We start from the raw sequence: 20,918 nt of genomic DNA, 5'->3' as shown, positions 1-20,918 counted from the left end.
AATCAGTTTTGCTGTTTGTTGAAACAAAGGTCTCTTGTTAGAAGGACAGACGAACATAAGGTTTCAATCAAGCATGGGCATTTGGATGTTTGCGGTTAATTTCTGAATATATTTAGACAACATATTTTGCAGCTTTGCGATCAGATTCAGGGACAAATTGACATAAATAGCTGAGTACCTCATTTTTGACGCAGCACAGGAAGAGAGCTGTCATCCCTCTTATCCTGTTCTCCTTCAACCTTCCTCCCCCACTTATCTAAATCCAGACAGCTCTGTCTGAACTCAATGCCAAAGGGCCGAGGCTACACCTGAAGAATAAGGCGTGTGCTTGTGTGTGGACGAGTGAAGGGATGTTTGCAGTTTCTGATGACAGAGCAGCTGATAAGATGTATGGCGACGGTTTGGCAGAGACAGAGAGGCAACCATACACTTTGCAAAGGCAGAGGGCAAGAATTCAAACCTGTTGAACACATTATCAATTCATCTCTCCTCACTTATGTATTAAGAATATTTTCATCACACTCTGTCCAGCCAGTGCTCTTACAAATCAACTGATAGAGGTGCCAATTTGGGCCTTAAGTTCTTTTTGGACTATAAACTAAAAGACAAAAAAGAGAGAAAATGTTCAAGCAGAGCCATTTGCAGTGTAACTTACAGTACTATTTTCAAATAGGGTCCCCTTTACAAAGGGTTTGTAAATAGTAATTAGTATAACCAAGTAGTACCGGATCTGCCTGAAATCGGGCAGGTGATCGATTTTCAGCCCTATAGGATGTTCTGTGGCCTGTTAAGCATGGGAGTGCTTTAGGTCACAGGAATATTGACTGTTTTTATCAATATTTCAATGTTTTGGAAGCTTTATGTTATTTGGAACGTGGTTGTATGGAGAGAAATAATGTTTTAAAGATAGCTACCAATAAAAGTGAACATATAAACTGTAAATATGGCCAAAACATGGACATTCGCCCGGTATATTTTTAAAAAATTGTGTTGTATATCAGTTTCTTTTCATCAAATTTACAGTTATAGTAATAATTGTATTCCAGGTGTATTAGAAGATATTCATTTGTATTATAATCTATAATACATACCCTTATTTTAAAACTGAAGCATTTTGGTTCCTTGCCATCATTAGGGTCATCAAACCATTGTGGCAATAAGAGTTTGGTATACAATCATGTGACTTTAGAATGATCAGATGTCTTTTATGTATTATTTTCATTCTGTGAAAGTGTTGGGTGATGATGAACATGATGAAGACCATTGGCTAAAACAAGTCCGTTTTCACAATCAAGTTGCTCTCAGTTTCTGGTGCTCGAGCCGATTTGGCAGATCTTGGGTTTATTTAGAAGTTGACAGATGCTGCAACAGACAACTGATGCTAAAGGAAGGATTTCTGGCATGCTTTCAATGCCTTTCGGCCTCCAAACCAGCTATTTAGTACCAGGGAGGATGGGGGGGGGGGGGGGGGGGGTGCCAACATGGCAACCTTAAAGATCAGTGGGAGGAAGAGCCAGACAAATACAGTAACAATGGAGGCCCGATATTGGCGAGAGTCCAAACCACAAGTTTACTCAGGCAGGCAGATGGTTTTACACCCACAAGCATACATATACACACACACACACACACACACACACACAAACACAATGATCCAGATTTATGGTGGGATGTTACTTCAGGACCCACCAAGAAGTAGAACCACAATAGAGGTTTGCAGTGAGGAGTCTTCTCTTGTCTCTTCACATGTCTGGGAATGCACGCAGATTATTTATACATAAAGATCAATTGTACTCCTGTTTCAAATTGGTTGGGAGGGATGCTTGCTCTGTGAGCAGGTCTGTCACTAAGGAAGACAAATGAGTCTAATATTATTGTTTGCAAAAGAAAGACAAGGATTTTAAGAATTTGAGGGCTACCACTTTGTTATTTATATTCCTTCTCAAGGTGAAAAGCCTAATATCTTTAACAGAAACAGGCAACGTGGACCCGAATACCATCAAACTGAAAGAGTAAAAACATGCCAGTCATTTGGACTCCCTGCACAATAGTCCCTCTCTCTCCACCACCTGCCTTTTGCTCCCTGCAGACAAAGGGGTGCCCTTTGTTTCCCCTGAGCTCCCCTGAATGCCAATGAGGACAGGGGGTTTCTCGAGGAGCACATTGAGGTTTAAAGCCCTTTCATCTCTCAGACAGGCTACAGTGTAGCATAACATTCACTGAGGCCGCCATTCTCCCTCTCAACACCTGTCTATTGTCACCGTTTTTGTAACACTCAGACAGACAGACACGGACAGACAGAATATGTAAATAAAGCAGTTACACCAGGCACAGGAAGGGCAATGGACCTCAATTGTACTGTAAAGCTATTAAGGCAAGTTCAGTATCAAGGGCTATGATTTTGGCGACTGTCCTGACTGTGGCGCCTGTGCACCTTTGGTGGATTAGTGGTGTACAGTTTTAAATTATGTGTAGGTTTGTTGGCAGTGTGTAGTCTAAACAGCACTGCTTCTATCAATAAACAGTATATATGCAGTACATCCTTCTATCTGTCTGCTAAACTCACCAGACACACACAAGTTTGCAGGAGTGAGAAAAGTGTTACTTCAACAGAACAAGCTCAGTTAACACTATTGCTTTATAAGTTTTACAGATAAAAAACGACTCCACTCACCATCATCGCTGTCTGCCAATATAGTGACCTTGGCGGTCCGGGAAATTGGCGCCCACCTGGCCGCCCATGGGCATGCTGAGGCTCACGTTGAAGCTCTCTTCCTCCTCATACAGGGAGTCATCAATAATAATGATGCGACAGACTTTCTCTCGTTCATCCTTGTCAAAACGCAGCACACTGGTGTGGTCCTCAGGTCGGGTGATGTAATCAGAGTAGGACAGCACGGTGCTGGGTATGGTGCCAGTGGCCGTGGCTGAGGAATTATTGGAACAGAGAGAGGACAGGAGATTAAACGTTGTCGTGAAACCTCAATATCCCTGTGGTAGGGATGCTAGCAGCATGAAGGATTTGTTGTTTCAGTTGCAATAAATAGAACAGTAAAAATAAATCGGAAAAATAAAAGTAGATTATTCGACTATTCGGCCTAAAGTTTTATTATTCATATGTAATCTCCAAACTTTTGAAATTCCATACTTAATTCATACTTATTCATACTCAAGTTGCCACCCTTTCTTTTAAAAGACAATAATAATTACAAACAGGTTCATCTCACCTTGCTGAGTGTAACAAACAACCATGAGTTCCTGGCTGGCGTCTCCAGAGCGCCGCACCGGCACTAACAGCTCTCCAACATCCTCCTCAATCTTGTACTCTGCCTGAGGAATGAAGACAGTCGATTCTGTTTTGGAAGAGAAACACAGCTGATGAGTAATCATGTAAGAAATGCTCTCATCTATTTAAGTATATTAATTAAAACGATTGCATTTATGGTGGTACGGTGCTGTTCACATAACGTGATTATTAGATCCCTACCATCTCCAGGATCAACAATCTCCACTGTTGCGGTGTCAGGAAACTCCAGCACAGCCATGACTGGGTCTGACAGCTGTATCTGAAAGGTCTCCGAGGTCTCAAACTCCTGGTCTGTGAAAATCTTCACCTTCCAGGTTGCTGTAGTCTGGCCGGGGTTGAACTGGACCTGCTTCTGGGCTTTGCCACGGAAGTCTTTGTCCTTCTCAGCTGTTCCATCCTTGGTGGCAATACCTGAGGGCGAAGGTTGTACATGGTTTGAGCTCTAAGTTGTGAGAGCACTATTTTAGGCCAGTGTTTCAGTTTTCAAATCCCAGTATTCAAACAATGCACATCATGATTCACATGCTGTAGGGAAGGTGAACGTTTTCTACCTTAAAAACCACAGAAGTCAACATACATTTTTTCCTGGGTTTATACTTGGATAAAATCTGTACTGTTTTTTTTATAGGCATGCTTGTTCGTTTACAATCCTCTTGCATCTTCAAAGACAGAAGTGCTAGCTATAATGTGTTGTTAAAAATCTGTTGCCTGCACGTGTAACTGCTAAACCAGACCAGCATGTTGACATTTCCTTGTGACCTTTGCTGGGAAAGGTTATATGTGCTCTCAATTAGACAAGAGAGGAAATGGAGCACCGGTCAAACAAGAACACAAAAGATTTGCACCTTAAGTTTTCTTCAGTTTAACTGTGGGGACAGCTTTGGATGAATCCGTATAATTCCTAAATGAGAAGGTTATGCTGATTTTTTTATAGCAGGGCTGGCCTTTGAAATGGCACATAAATAACATAATACGTTCTAAGGAAACAGTTAAAGGGGAAATAATTCTTTGTTAAATTGTCAGTGTAATAAGGTCATGTTGTTCAGTGTCAACATCCTTCATATCAATTGCTGACAGGTAACAGAAATGCTACAGAAATTCTGATGATACCTATGACACAAATGGCTGTCCACACTTACTGACGAAGGAGGTTTCCCCCAGGTAGCCTCTGCGTTTAAGCGTCACCTCCAGGAATTTGGCGTCCTCATCCACTAAATAGTATTCCCTCTCCAAAGAGATCCAGGACCAGTTGAGCCGGAATGGCTGCGGCTTTAGTTTGTTTCCACCTAAAAGACAGAAACAAGCTCATTGCACCAGTACTTTACTTGCAAGACCTTCTCCGCTGCACAATACAATAAAGAAATAACCTATTTTGTTCATGTTAGGAGCCACTGAGGCATATAAAGTGCAATCAGCTCTGGGCTCATGGAGACAAGGAATCCAAGGGGCATTTTAATTTTGGAAGGGAAACATGATAACTTAATACCAGGGCTTCCCTAAATCTCACTTCACTTGAAGAGTTGACTTCTTATTTCCTCTGATTCTTATCCACCTCTACCTAATGCCCTTTCAAATTCTCAACCGTCAATAGGGCACGTACAAACATACATTTACATGATCTGCTAATGGAAAAATTCTGTCATAGTATAACTTCTTTAATGAACTGGCCTCCTGTTATTCTGCCTTCGTGGCCACGCTCTGTCAAGTTTAAGTGTGAGCAGGGGGATTTTTAGGGCAGAGAGAGCAGTGAGGTTTCTTTTTGTCCCATTAGTGACCTCAAAGACATACGTCTGGTTTTGCCACATAAGCAGTATTTATGACCTTGATGTAGTACATCTTTATCATCATAAAAGAGGCAGATCTGAACAAAACGCTCTACACAAATCATCAAAAGCACAGTCACCTGCCACTGATCCACAACTTTAGACCCAATCCTGTCCTTAATCCATACTATCTCATGATTTATGTAATCCCTCAAACTGTCAGCTCAGTTTTGGTCATTGACTTGATACTGGCTGCTTCAGAGATATTTAAGATTATGGGTTCTGCTACATAATCTGAATGGTTTTTTTAACAGCAGAAAGGTCCTAATGTCTTATCTTTCAGTGAGACGAGGCAGGTGACCTGTGACTTTTGATGTGAAAGGGGTCAAGCTCAGTGGGTTCATTGGATCAGGGAAGTTTGAGAGGTCTTTCTCTCTTTAGTCTTGCACGGTTGGTCACACTGATGGCGCCCATGTCGACCTATCTCTGCTAAAGACGCTTAGAGGAATGAGGGAACTTCATGGGGTCAGAGGAAAGTGGTTTGGATCAGCAGTTTGGTTGGACAGTATTTCTATTTTTAAAAATAGGAAAATGTTTGACATGTGATACACACCTCAGAAATGATAACACACAACGGTGAACAGAACATTATACCTGTCAAAGTAGTGTGAAAGAAAAGTGTACAGAGAACAATGGCAAGGAGCTTCTGCCTGTCCACACAATAAACCAGCATTGAGCTCAGTTTTGCCTCAGTGAGAAAGAAAGAGGCTGCAGTCTTCATGCTGTGTGACTGGGGAGAATGAAAACACTGGGGGATTGAGTGTGGGTATTCAGGATGGGAAAGGGGCCGCTTCCTTACACCCACATGTCAACACTAAAGCCAAAACCAGGCCGAGTCACAACAGTGGAGAACCACACTGACCACAACGCAGACGTGTGTTCTGATGTAACTGGATGCAACAAGACAATGATAGTACTTCAAAACATCGCCACTGGCATTAATTACCCAGAAAATGTAAAGACGGGACACTAAACATAAGGGCCCTTTTCTGTCTGCTCCCCAATATAGACTAATAATCACATAATCGCAGTACCTGTGCCACACACAGACAGACACATTATTGCAAGTTCTCCACACCTATGCAAGCCCATGCTTTGTTAAAAACAGGCGACATGGAGCAGCAGAGCGCAGTGGGCACAGCCACCCTTGACCATGCTCCATGCTCAGGTTTCCAACAGTCATGGCTAAAAATACAGGAAACATGTATCATGTTTGTTTTTGCTCGCCTCAAATTCTTTGTGTGTTTCTAAAGTACATGCATAAAATCATAAATCTAGAAAACATACACTGTGACTGTGTTGTATTCTGTGCAGAAACAACTATACACAGTAACTGTATTCTGGTGGATATGTATAAACTCCTAAAGCAAGAAGGAATCAAACCTCATCTCAACTAGAAAACTCCTTCTTGAGGCCTGATGTAAAGTTCCAAGTTCCAAGTTGACAAACTTCAATAATCAGATTGTTTCTGTGCTGGAGAAAGTGTGTCCTGGCAGCCGGCCCTATTTAGAACTGCTATGAGGAGAAGCTTAGTCAGTGGCTATCATCGAGGATTATCAAATGAACATGGCAGAGACAAAAAGCTGCCTCTGTTTTGGCATCGAGCAGTCGGGCAGCTTTAGGTTTCTGCATCGCTACAAGGAGTAAAACAATGGGTTTTTTATGAATGAGACAAGAACACAGCCTTTGCACAGGTATTTCACAGACTATAAACTATATTGTGCTGAATAACAAACACCTGTGGTGCGTGAACAAACATTGATTTTATGAAATTCAACATTACCGTTAACGGCAACACTTTTAGGCACATTTTTTTATTGTTTTTTAACAGTTAAATTTCCTTTTTGTTTGAGACAGTTATGAGCACAAGGTCTCTTACTGGAAATCTTCCAAAGCTTCATCAGCTGATAGTTTGCTCATTTTGTGTTACTGAAACTGCAATTTTCATGGTCAGTAATAACCCTTCAATGTCAAATTATGTTTCCTTTTTTTGTTGACAGGCAAATAACCTTCAGAATTAAATGAATGCCCGCTGCACATTTTATCAAAGAACCAGTGAATAACTAAAATCTGCCATTTTCCATGACCCATTCACTCAGTAGGTTTATTACACTGCGTGGTCAACAGGTGCTGTTAAGCGGTACAGGTGGTTACTTTTGTCAAGAATAACTACTGTCAGTGTTGTTAAAATTGTCACTTTCATATGTGTCTCTTTTTCCTAGCGCCTCCTCAGCCTTTCTAAGAAGTGGAATATTTTTTTGGTTGTGCTCAAGAGCTTCAAAGCAAAGATCTCACTCCGTCTCTCTGTCTTTGTCTGTCTGTCTGTCTCTCTCTCTGTCCCATGAAACCTTCCCTCCCGCCAGAATCCCAGATTATGTGGAGCAGAGTGACAGCTGTACTCCACAACCCTGGACCCCCCCCCCCCTTGTTCCCCTTCCTCCCTGTGTCGGCTTTGTTCGCTGAGGGATGGACAACTGAGAGGGACAGCGGGCCACAGTCTGGGTGGGCCAGCCAGCATGCCTCCCTGCTTGCCTCCACGTTGTTCACACCAGTGTAAGAGAGGGAAATCTCACTTTGTCTGACTTCTATTGTACATGTTGTCAGACACTGAGGCTGGAACAGGCATGAGTCGCAACAAATCAAGAAATGATCAAGATGCCAGGCTTCCCAGAGAAACAGTTCAGAGTGCTTCAGAGAGAAATGTCTTTTTTAAAAACATTGCTCAAAATAGAAAATGACAAATTGAAGACTTGTGAGAAAAAATTATTCAAGCACAGAAGTCAAAGTAGCTGCTCTGACAAGACATGATTAATGGTCTAATTTATTACAATTTTTATTACACACATACTATATTAGACAGGCTATCAAATCCAATACATATAGTAGCTGCCTGGTTCAGCTCACATTTCCCTTAGCTTTTCAAACTGACAATCATCATAATTTCTGCTGGGATGAAAAGTTTTATAGTCGTAGCACGTGTTTCTAAATGTCCCTGTTAGCAGCTATTTAATAAATTTGCTTCAGTGTGATTGATGCTAATCACTGACAAGGGCAGGGAATAAATATTAAGTATGTTAATGTTTTGCTGATTTAGGACCTGAGTGAGACCCACTGGATGCCTTCCAGATCCTCATTAAAAGCTTATTTCAGTGCATAAATCACATAGTGGCTTTTTACAATGTGGCACATGTGGGTATTTTGGTGCAGTATTTAACTAAAATAGAGTCAGCGAGCACAAAGCTGTAAAACTGTAAAATATTTTGGATGTACAGTAGGTACAACATACGAGAATGACTCAGTGAATGAGTACTCTTCAAAAAGTATCCAATATCCTGCCTCAGCAAAATGACGTCAAAATGCATAGGACATTAGAGCCTGAGATTTTCTCTGCACCAGCATCCTCTGACAGCACATTCTTCATCATCTCATATTTACACAGCAGCGCTGGCTGTACCATACATAGTTGCAGTGGGATAGTGGGTCAGGCCGGAGATATCATTGGAGAGGAAGGTCAATATGAGGCTTTGACGTTCACCAGCATGATGCAAGGTAGAGCAACCTTCTAAGAATATGCTCATCAAGTGACAAGCACCACCATTATTGCATTTCCTCATTAATCATCCTGTTGATATAAATACTGGGGAGGTTCCAGTAAGCTATGCTCTGTATTTAAATACCGCTCTTTTTAAGTATTGTTTATAAACTCATATGTGTGTATATTAAAAGTATGTGAAAAGTTTATGCAGAATGTCAAATTTTCTTCTTTATGTTGATGCTTTAACGTCTTCATAAGTGTAGCAAGAGCTTTTACAAATGGTTAAAACTAAAGCTTCCTCTCTGCGTTCCTAAGAATTCATGTTACGAATGCCTCAAGTTTAAATGTAATAATAGCTCTTATCATTCCTTCCGGATAGCGGTAACATGCTGTAAATTGACACATCACTTCGGCCAGAATGCTACTTCAGTTCAGGACAGTGGCGTGATCTCTGCAGGATGTTGCAAATCATAATTTGACATTGCCTGAGTGCAACATCCCATGTGACCCTTGGTCACCACACTTGGCACGGTACAGATGCTTGCAACACTTTGGAGAAATCCAATAACATGACAAACGTGGTAATGGCAATAGTCATTATTTATGTAACTATTTGAACAATGAATAAGGATGCAAGAAAACAAGACAATAATAAGGCACAAACATTGTCCAATCTTGTACCATAGCAGCACACGCAGATGTCAACTTATGTAGCCTGCTTGAAAGTTTTAGTTACGTAGAAACAAAACATGACAAGGCTGTAGTTATGCACAGTAGTGCTTTGAGGTAAACACCAGCATGCTAACATGCTCCCATTGACAATACTAACGTGCAGATGTTAGATGTATAATTACATTATCACATCTTTAGTCATCAGTTTATTGTGTTAGCGTGCTTACATCTGCAAATTAGCACCTAACACAAAGTTGTGGAGGCATTTCAGTCAGAACCACAAATGTCAGCCTCATAGTGGCGCAAGATAGAAAGTCATGATATCGGCAAAATCAGTAGAATAGACCCTCTGGTCACCATCGATGTCAAGATATTTCAGTCTGGACTAAGGTGGTGGAGCGACAGACAATCATTGCCATCCCTCGAGCCACAGGAAAGGAGTGCGGGTAACTCAATGACAGCTTGGCTAGGGGCGGCAACAGCTTTGCCATATGAGAACAGATAAGAATAACTGCTGTAGCCATACATCATAACTCCCCACCCCTGCAGCCATCTAACCACCATAAATCAAGGCTTAAGAAAATAGTCAAAAAGAGTAAGAAAGACAGAGAACAAGGTGATACAATGGGTCATTTTAAAGGAATAGGGGGAACCCTGAGTGGAAAAAAGATGGACAAAGAATAGTAAGGTCATGAAAGGATCTTGGAGTAGGAAGGAAGGAGAGTGAGAACAGGCTGGGGTGTTGTGGAGGGGGGACTAAGAGGCCCCAGCTTCTTCTAGTCACAGGGGGCCCTGACTGTGGCACCTTTAGCCAGTAAATCTCCTGCTGACTGTTGACACGGGTGTCATGTAAGATCCCAAAACACAGTTAGGAAGTCGGGGTGTAACATGACCATCAATACCCAGTCCTACTGTATAACAGAAAATATACTAATTAAATTACATTCAAACATATACACATGTTCTTGCTCTTTTTTTGTCAAGTTTACCTTTCATGGTATTATTGCACACTCTGTGGAAGTACCCCTCCAGAGCAGGCACCTCCGCAGGGAAGGTCTGCAGGTTATCGGGCTATCTGAGTTTGGGTTGTATTTCTGTGGAGCTGGGAGTGGGGTGACGGAGGGCTTTGAAAGGGGATCCCCCTGGAGCCTTCCCTCTCACGTACACACCTGTCTGTTCGGGATACCACTTCACTTCCAGGCCCTGCTCTGTCTGTGGCCCTGGAGTCTGGAGTCTCCAAAGAAATGCATTCCTCTCCCGGCTCTGAATGATCACATAACACTCAACCCACTGGGGTCTATGATCCTCCAGAGCTGGAAGACTATATTGTTGCTATTGGGAAAAAGCACAGAGGCTGAGGCAACTTATCTAAATGTAGAGACTCTCTGTAGAGTTTTTTTTTTCTTCTCATCTGGTCATCGGAAGAGTTTGACAAGTACTACTGTGAAATCAGAAGTTATCTTGCAACTAAAATTCTAGCATTCCTGAAGACCAGTACTCCAAAGTTTAAATATTTGATATAAATATATTACCCTAGTCATACGACTAAGAAATCTGCAGACGTCTCAACACGTTTGACCACCTGTGGCACAATGGGCCCATGCCTGATTGACAAGGATATATGCAAGCTGTGTATCCACTTGTACAAACAAGTATTTATTGCCTCAGTATCCCACACTGAATAGCTGTAGGGAGTTTCTGACCTAGTCATTTGTATGCAGGTCATTGCCCTTCCAACAAAACATTTTGTGTTTGAGGTCACTGCCACACTATGACAAGACACTTTGTGTTTGCTTTTCTTACTGTTTTTAGAAAATTCATCAGCTATTCTAAATAATACAATGGATGACCACAGTTAGAATGTCAGATAAAATGATTTAGTTAAAATGAAGAAAAGCTAAATCTCCTGTTCAGCTCATTAATCAATGTCCCATCATCAATCAAAGCAGTTTGATTCCTGAGATGAGGGCCTTTGTGGGTCAGCAGATGATTAAGGGCCACATGCATAAGCATCTTAAGAAAGTCTAAATGATTGCCTTTATTTAGGAGCCAGCATTAAAAGTGACATACCAAACTTGTTATAGTGTATACAGAAATGTAGATATGATCTGTTGATTTCAAGATTTTTTTTTCTATTTAAGTAGACTCAAATACTGCAAATGCACAATATTTGAGTAAATTGATTTATTTATTTGTATTCAACCTACAAATCTGTGAACAAACATATTTCTCATTACAACTTCTTCTGGTTCACTTACTGTTTTTCTGTTTCACATGAATGATTTGTGCACATCCAACACATTTCTGCAAAGAGGTCATAAGCCAAAATGTCTGCTTGATATGTCCTGACTTGATAGAGCTACACTAACTTTCTTTTCAGAGTCTGGAATTTAACCACTGACCAGCAGGTTCACACTGAGACTCTTGGTGTGAAACTGAATGTCTACTCCTGACCTCTTACTGAGACAGTTACGACAGCCACGACAGCCACGACTTCAGCTGTGCCTGGCCACACATGCTATTGCTGCTTCAGACACAGCACTTTCAAGCCTCTGCTTAGTATCTTAATGTATCTGCAAATACATATACAAAGTTGCAGAAACATACATGTAGCATGCAACATTTGAGGCTTTGCCAAACTGCTAGTACTACTGCTGTGTTTTTTTCACTTGTGAAGAAGCATCAGTGCAGTGCATGTAGTGGCAGGTACCTTTTTTCAGGCTGCAAAGACCCTTAAGCAGCTGCTGACATCAGTGCATCTGAGGGGTATTTCCTATAGTGGGGTCACACTCAAGCTGTGTTAAACATAAGAACTTACTTGGCTAAAGTAAATAGTTTTGAAAGAGCTTCGCCTAGGAAACAGAATGATCAAGCTGAACTCATGGTAAAGAATCGTTACTGTCTATGAGGGAGGTTTACAGCCCATAAGATCACTGTGAACCATTGTCATTTCATAAGGATAGTCTTTGTTTGGATCCAGTACTAGTTTACATTTCGGTCTCTGTCTTTCTTTGTGAGACTAATGTCTTAGTGTATTTCCAAAAAACATCAGAGAACAACAGAGAAATCACCAAAGAATTAAACATTATTTGGATTAATTCCAAACTTCAAATGTATAAATTGTAATCAGCTTTTATGTTGTTGAAGCAAACTTAAATTTGAAAAATAAGTAATTAATTTCCATTCAGTTCAATTAATTCTCATTTTATGATTAAAACAAAGTGTTCTGGCAGAGACAACTTTCAGGGCACAATCCTGGGTGCAAATCTCTAATGACCCAGAGTTTTGCTTGTCACACAAACAGTTCACCTGATTAGATTTATAAAGCAGATGGGCTGACCATCAGCATGCTCTTCACCTGCATGTCCCTACATGTCCAGGGTAATGCCATCTCCCCCAGGAGTCACCTCTTCAACACTTCACATTAGTGACTCACCGGTAGGCTTAAATTGCCTTTGTCTGTTATTTGATCTTTTTCTGGATGTGTCTGCGTGTTTGTTTGTGTCTGTGCCTGTGTATATGTGTGGTGGTGAGTGTATAGGTGAGCACATGTTAACTAGTTTCTCTATTATGTGGAATATTACATGTATTTTGTGGTGTGAGCTCAAGGCGGCACTGTCTTTGGCCTTTACATATGAACCGTGGTCATGCAGAAACATGGTTTTTGTTTTATGTCCCTGCCTGCACCATTGCACCTGGTTCAGCTGACTTGGCCTGAAGCTTAAACAATGTATGAAAGCAAACAGAAAAAGGGCTGTTGAGCTAATTGAAGCCCTTGCGTTTCCTTCCTGTGGTTAAACCTCCACTTAAAGACAAAAGTGCCAACCAGCTTTACTTCAGGAAGATTAATAGATCACAAATGTACGATAAAGACATAGTAATAACAATGCTGGTGAACAGTATATATTAAAGAATAATAATGGCTGTGTTAATCTATTGCAATCAATGTCAGCGCTACTGACCCTCATTAAAAATAAATGAATACCTACTTCACTTACAGTCTGGGGAAAACTTAATTACTGGGATCCAGACGGGGCTGATGAGAGGCTTCACTTTGCTGACAAAAAGGCAGTAATTTGACAAAATGACACATCATCCCAGTCTTGCCTTCTCTATGGCCCTGATGGTGATGGTGATATTATCACCAACACGGCCCTCAATCCAGCATAATTATAGACTAAACTTTCCCCGCTGCATTGTATTTTATAGCTGATACTAAAATAGCAAAGGCCACCTGTTGCATTTTATTGCTCTGAATTTGCTATATTTATAATGCCATTCAAGTGAATCTACCTAAGAGTAAGGAGTGACAGGACACAGAGCTTATACAGTATCGTTATGTCTATACCATGCATATCTGGTTCATTTAAGAGAATTCTTTAAGATAAACAGGACAAGTTCAAAGATATTTTAAGATGAGAAGATCACCAGATTGTCACGTTATACCTGTAGATATTAATAACATTCTAAAAGTGAGGCTCCTCGATGTTGCTAGCCTGTAAAGCATAAAATAGACACTAGAAAACAGAATCTGTTCATTTGAATGCCATTTCAAGCATTAAATGGTTTATGGAGAAATGCCCAGTATTCCTACAATCATAACATTCACAAAATATTGTTCCTTTTTACAAGTTGTTTACATCAATCACGCAGGAAATGATGGGAAATGTTCAAACTGAAACATGTTTTTTGTGCGACTGATTCCAGAAAGAAAGTATAAACTGAATAGCTCATCATGCATATCTATACAGATTTCACAGTGTCACTTCAAGCACATGATGAAAGGGGACATTTGAAAAGTGCCCTGGAAAAAATTATGCTATTGTTCTTTAACAATAAAGTTTGGAGCATGGGGTAGTCCCACCTCTTTCACTTAACCCACAGTCAGTGTTTGGCTTAAGTCCCCTTTGACCCCTGTCCTTTAAACCTGCTGCTCTTTCCAGTGGGGCGAAAAGAGATGGCTGCTCTATACTGGGTGTCAGTCATGGCCAACTGCCTTAAGTCTTTGTGATGCAAACACTCAGGAGATTGACAGAGAGCAGGAAAATTCAATTTTTAGAAGCCATTAAAAGACAGATGAAGTCTGAGGACAGCCTTCGGCCAAATGATTCATCAGTAATGGGCTCTAGTTTGGTGTCATTGCACACAAGTATGAAATGTTAAAGGATTCCTACCGTTGTCTTCAATTGTGAAGTAGAAGATATCACTTGTGGCGTTGCTCCCATCCAACAGGACGTAACAGATCTTCATGTCATCGATATCAGCTGTTGGTAAATATAGAGATACAGCGTGAGATAACTGTGACGACTAAGCCACTTTTACAAGGTTTTTGTTACAGCCCTTAGGCTGCAATTAAAGTGATATGGGCCACAGCAGACATATTTTTTGAAGCATTCAGGATTGTTTTATACAAAATATTGTATCAGTTAGAAATATCTATTACAGAAAGATTATCTACAGTTATTATTATTATTATCTATTATATTATATGATATGATATAATAATATTTATTAGTACATCCTAAATTTTCAAAACTAAGAAAATTAAGAGATGAAACATTACCTTGTGTGAATGTCTTGATGCTGTCATTGCCTTGGGCAGTGTTAATGATGAAGCCATGCAGAGGAGCCTCAGACACAGTGTATTTCAGCACTCTCTGCTCACTGTCGCGGTCCTCTGATCGAAGAGCCTTATTGGTGATCAGGAAGCCCAGGTGGCCTGTTTGGAGGACCTTGAGTGAGGCGGCAGCTTTGTTAACCACAATCTGGGGCACACCATTGTCCACAGTGTTGATGTGGATGGTCATCATCTGGGGCTTGCGTGTCTCATACACAGTGTCAGGAAAGACAAAAAAGTCAGTATGAGTGCCATCTGTGACAGTGAAGGAGAAGCTGTCTTCATTGGTTTCAGTGCCATCGTGCTTATAGCTGACAAGGTTCTCGTTTAGGTCCTGCTTGGAAAAAGTCGTGATTGGTTTTGTGTTGTTGAAAAGCAGCTGCCCATGCACTGGTACCTGGGTGACTATGAATCGCAACAGTTTGTCTGGGGTGTCCCGATCCTCAGCTGTCAACTCAAATGGTGTGATGAGCTTGGTTTCTCCCTCCTCCAAAACCAATTTGTTTATAGTCAAGACAGGTTTCTTATTATCTACATCAGTAATGGACACTCTGAAGGTACGGAAGACAGGATTGTAACCATCTGTCACCTCAAACTCAAAGCTGTCCATTTTCATTTCATCATCAGAGGTGTGGATGTAGTAGATCTTGTTGCCCGCTAGCTGCAGTTGGGTGAAGGTGGAAATGGGAACACCTGGGTGGTCAGTGCTCTCTAAGTGACCTCTACTAGGTGCTCTTGTGATGCTAAAGCTCAGGTATTCATCAGGACTGTTAATGTCAGTGGTGCTGAGGAGGTCAGTAGTGAGAGTTACTTTCCCACCTTCTTTTAGAGTCACACCTTTGTTGATAACATCTGGAAAGACCATGTCAATGCTTCCAATATTGATGTAAAAATAACGGTCAATAAGGGGATTGATGCCATCTGTGACATCAAATTTCAGCAGGTCACGGATTCCCTCCTGGCCTGTGTGTACATACTGGATGAGCTGTTTGTCGATTTCGTCCTGTGTGAAATTCATCCCGAGGGTAATATTACCTAAAACGTCACCAAACTTGCTGATTCGCTGAAGGTAGCCCTGGCCTGGGCTGTAACGCACAACATATGTTAACTCTTTGTCTTCAGAGTCAAGATCTGTGGCCTTTAAAACCCTGTTGCTGATGACTTTTGTCTCTCCAATCTCAACATCAAGGCCATCATTTATAGCCATCCTTGGTGTCTCATCGTCAACAGGAATAACCATGATAAGAACAGTTTTTTCCACTTTATGTTTCCCATCTGAGAGCCTGATTACAAAGCTGTCCTCCTTCGTCTCTGAGTCATCGTGTTCATAGACAATGTTGGATGCCTCTTTGATCTGTTCCAAGTTGAAGGTTTCCACAGGGATGGTGCCAGTGCTGAGCTGCTGAACTATTGTGCCATGTTTAGGATTTTTGATGATCTCAAAGTGCAGCTCATCCCCAGGGATATCAGCATCAGCAGCATTCAGAATTGGTGTGTCAATTACCAGACTCATGCCCTCCATTACCACAAACTCTCGGATGAAAATCTCAGGCTTCTCGTCATTGGCTGGAAGGATGACTATGGGGAAGAAGTGGCGTTCGGAGAAGTTAATGCCATCTGAGCAACGGAAGGTGAAACGATCTTCCACTGGTTCAACCCCTTTGTGGATGCTTTGGACATAGTATATATGGGCAAGGGCAATGTCTTTAATGCTAAAGGCAGTGATGGCTGTCCCGGCTCTGGATTTCTCAGAGCCTGCAGCTGGTGAGATATTCTCCACATAACCAGATGTTGGTTGGACAATGATGGTGCACAGGATATCGTCATTGTCAGTATCCATATCCTCGGCTTGGATGTGTTCCAGAGTGATGACATTCTTATCGCCTTCCACTGCAACAAACTGCCCTCCAACGCTGACAATAGGGGGAATGCTATCAACAGGAAGGATGGTGACGTGAACTGTAACACCTTGGACCTTGTTGCCACCAACAACCCACTGATCTGACATATCAGACAGAGTAAGGTTGAAGGAGTCATGTTCTCTGACCGGTCCAATTTCACCGGATGTGTGGGCATATACCACTGCTCCATTAATGATGTCTCTCTGGGTGAATCTTTCAGCGGGAGCACCATTAACCAGGATTTCACCCAGCCTGGGAGGCTGTTCAACAATGAAAGTGAGCACAAGGTCATCTGTGTCTTCATCACGGCCCTGAATGACACTAGTTGTAATCTCTGTAGCGCCGCTCTCCAGCACATCGATAGATGCTCCGAGCAGACCGGCTGGGAGCATGATCGTTGGTGTCTCGTCATCAACTGGCTCAATGGTGATCTTAATGGTGATAGGTACCTCATGAAAACTGTCACTTACATCAAGCTTAATGACATCACTGAGGGACTCGTCTCCACTGTGGATGTACGTTAGGTGACTATTTGCAATGTCTTCAAGTATGAATGTTTCGCCATTTGACATGTCAATCCCCAAGTACTGCAGCTGCCCGTGTGCAGGAATCTGGGTCACGGTGAAGACAATATTTTCATCATCTGTATCTGTGTCTGTGGCATGCAGCTCTTTTGTAGTGATGATATATGCACTTCTCTCCATAACAGTAAACCCTGTGTTTGTGATAACTGGGGGTTTATTATCAACTGGCTGTAGGAAAATGGTGAATAGTCCATCTGCTGTGTTACCAGCAGTGTCTTCTACAATGAATGTGAATTGAGCCACTTTTGGAGTGATGCCCAGCTCCTGGTCTGGAGGCTTGTAAGCTACTTTGTGGTGATTAACCTGGGCCTGTGTGAACTCTGTAATTACAGTGTCAGGGCTGTCAGTCAGTACGATTTCACCTAAGGGGGCTGGATTGTTCTCATCTGTGTCAGTTGGGGTCTTAATGATGGTGTACTTCAGGTCCCTGTCATCTGAATCTAGATCACTATAACACAAGAATTTCTTCTTGAAGTGTGTCAGCTCATACTCCTTGACTGTCATGTGAAGGGTGGTGCCCGGAAAAAGCTCTGGGGCAAGGTCATCGACTGGATGGATTTTCATAGTGAACATGTGTTCACCTGATTGATTAGGAGGGTCATTATCATCTTGGACCCGGAACACAAACTGATCAATCACAGTTGTGGTGCTATGGGGTCCGATGTGACGATAGAACAACTTTCCATCAAGAATATCCTGCTGAAACCATTCAGTCACCACCTGCTCAAACATCTCATCTGTCTCGCTGAACTTCCAGAGAGACGGGTCATTTGGAGGTTCCACTTGCCTCAGCAGGAGCTCCCCTACGGTGGAATTGGGCGCTTCCAAGAAAAACTTAATGGTGGAATCTTCTGAATCAATATCTGTGGCGCTCAGGATGAAGGGAGAAATTTGCATGACTTCATTCTTAAATAGCACAAGGCCGGTGTTAGCATTGATAATAGGCGGCTCATCATCAGTAGGGGCAATAGTGATGGGGAACAAAAACTCCACTTCATTACTGCCATCAGTCATTCTAAAAATAATGTTGTCACTATAGGTATCGCTGCCGTCATGCTGGTACACCACAATACCGGCGTCAAGATCGGCAGGTGTAAAGAATTTCCTGTGCGTGCCGAGCACGGTCAGGTCTCCGTGCTTTAGACCATCAACAACAGTTATTCTCACATCTTCCAGGTTATCCTCATCACTAATCTCTAAATTCTGGGAGCTGGAGAGAGCTCGGGACTGCCCTTCAAACAATAGTTGCCCTGTATTTTTGGTCGCTACAGGAGCCAAGGTATTCATAGGCTTCACCACAATCATAAAAGCAAATGTATCAGACACAGCACCATCAGTGTCTACAATTTCAAGCTCTAGCTGGAAAATCCTCTCTACTTCTGAGTCCTCTGAGGGTGGCTTATAAGCTATTTTAAGATCTTTGATGTCCCTCTGATAGAAAGAGGTGATTGGCAGGTTCTGATCATCTGTGCTGATGATGTAACCCTGCTGAGGGTTCAGCGGTGTAGTAATGTTGAAGATTAAATCATCTGGGTCAGATTCAACATCTTCAGCAGCCAGCATGTCACTTGTAATAGCTGTCAACACAAACTGATCAACCTCCATCATCATCATGGCTACAAAACTAGGTTTAGGAGCTGTATTCTCTGCACCCTCTCTGATTCTAACCATCATTTGGAAATGCTCTTGCATTATGGTGTTGCCTTCATTATCCTGCAGCTCTACCATCATTGGAATATAGTCTCTGTTTGGTGAATTGGTTTTAGCTGTGTGCTTGTAGCGAATACCCTGTTTCACAAACTCATCACAGTCAACCATTTGGCCATTTGAGGGGTTATTTAAAAGAGTGCCATACCTGGGAAGACCTCCAGCACCGACCAGAGTGGTTATCTTACAATGCGTGACACCTTCCTCAAAGGAAAACTCCAGACCCTTTCTGTCAATAGGGTTGCTGTCACCACTAAGCTTTTCAACATTAAGGGGCATATTCCTGGTGAGGATCTCAAGCTGCTGGAAAACCACCTCCACTTCCAGCATGAAAGGGATGACTAATGTGTCCGTCTGGGAGTCATAACGAAGCTGCAGCTTCACACGATCCTTGCTGGGGCTCCGAGATCCAAAATGAGTGTATTTCACTTCATCTGGTCCAAATGAACACGGGAACTTTTTAGGGGTCAGAATCCCAGGTTTCTGGGCTAGTGGGTCATTGTCTAAAACTGTGATGTGGCAGCGGTCACCATGCTCCACTTCTGTTACCAGATCATTCACAGGGTCCAGAAACACAGACCTCCCAAAAGGGACCCTGATCCCATTGTTGGCAATGATGATGTTGTCTTCATTAGGTCCAGATCTGTGGTGATAAAGGTGAGCTGGGTCAAATGGTTCTGCATCTACTGAGGCAAAACAGAAGCTGAGAGAAAACATTACAAACAGGCATCTCAAAAGTTTCCACTTTAGAGAAAGTGGGGAACTTTGCAGACAACCAGCCATATCCACTGCTAGTTGCCTTGCAATGTATTTTACAAGTCAATAGTAGCAGGCAGATTCCTCTCCAAAGTGGTTAAAAAGCATTTAAAAAAAGAAAACTCTCTGTGATGGTTTGGGCCTTGGCGTGTGTCCTCTGTGTCTCTCTCTGTTTCAATGTGGCCACACAGAGACACAAGTGTGGTGAATGCTGGAGGGCTGTGCAGGTAATAATGAAACAGTAGACAGTGACAGGCGCAAGCTCCTCCTTCTGTCAGCACAGGGAGGGAGCCTCCTGCCCCCATGGCTAATTTAAGATAGATCATTGGACAAGACTGCGAAAGTGCTCCCCCAACCAACACCCACCCTTCTCCCCTCCTCTCACTGAAAAAAGTGGGGGATAAAATCCAGTACAAAACCAATCAGTCCTAATTCAGACAATTCATATTTGTGTATAGTAGATTTCAGAAATAGCTATACTTTAATAGTATTTTCTCATTCACCACCGTTCATTCATGAATAAATCTAATTAGGTTTAGTTTTGAAAATGAATGTGCACATAAGAATGTAATTCTACAAAAACTTTTGGATTATTTTCGGAGTGCATGTTACTGGTGCCCTCTAATAGGTAAATGCTGTTTATTTAAGTTGAATAAATAAAGCAATAAACTATTTCTTGTGGATTATAAACAATTTGGTGATGAAGTTGATTCTTGTATTTCTAAAAGTAGTATAAAAGTCACTAAATGCTCTGATGTATCATCACTGACCTGTGGGATTGGGATGGAGGGCTTTAAGGGTGGGAACTATGTGAATGAAGTAAGCAATCACTAATTACTGTACCATCAAAGTCTTCGTGTCAAGGTCAAATCTGGCATCCCAGCACTAGCCCTGTGTAGAGGGGAATCATTCTGCACTACACAATTCAACCTATTACATCTCTCGTGTGATGTAACTGAATTATTGTGGATAATTTTTTTCATGTTTGTTCTAGGCTATGTAATCAAGAATCTGGT

General features: G+C 41.9%; 1 protein-coding gene across 1 annotated transcript in view; it reads right to left on the bottom strand.

The window, feature by feature from the left end:
- Positions 1-20,083, bottom strand: part of frem3 (Fras1 related extracellular matrix 3) — a 28,588-nt gene extending 8,505 nt beyond the window's left edge. Inside the window, 7 exon segments of the mRNA XM_038713147.1 lie at positions 2,675-2,708; positions 2,710-2,927; positions 3,228-3,353; positions 3,488-3,718; positions 4,447-4,593; positions 14,512-14,601; positions 14,901-20,083. Coding sequence (XP_038569075.1) covers positions 2,675-2,708; positions 2,710-2,927; positions 3,228-3,353; positions 3,488-3,718; positions 4,447-4,593; positions 14,512-14,601; positions 14,901-19,929 — 5,875 coding nt within the window. The 5' untranslated portion in view covers positions 19,930-20,083.
- Between the last annotated feature and the right edge of the window lie 835 nt (positions 20,084-20,918).

Source organism: Micropterus salmoides, unplaced genomic scaffold, assembly GCF_014851395.1.
Source record: "Micropterus salmoides isolate LMB-PRFRI ecotype aquatic unplaced genomic scaffold, ASM1485139v1 Ms_hic_scaffold_12, whole genome shotgun sequence".
NCBI classification, from domain to species: domain Eukaryota; kingdom Metazoa; phylum Chordata; class Actinopteri; order Centrarchiformes; family Centrarchidae; genus Micropterus; species Micropterus salmoides.
This window is presented reverse-complemented; position numbering and strand designations above follow the sequence as displayed.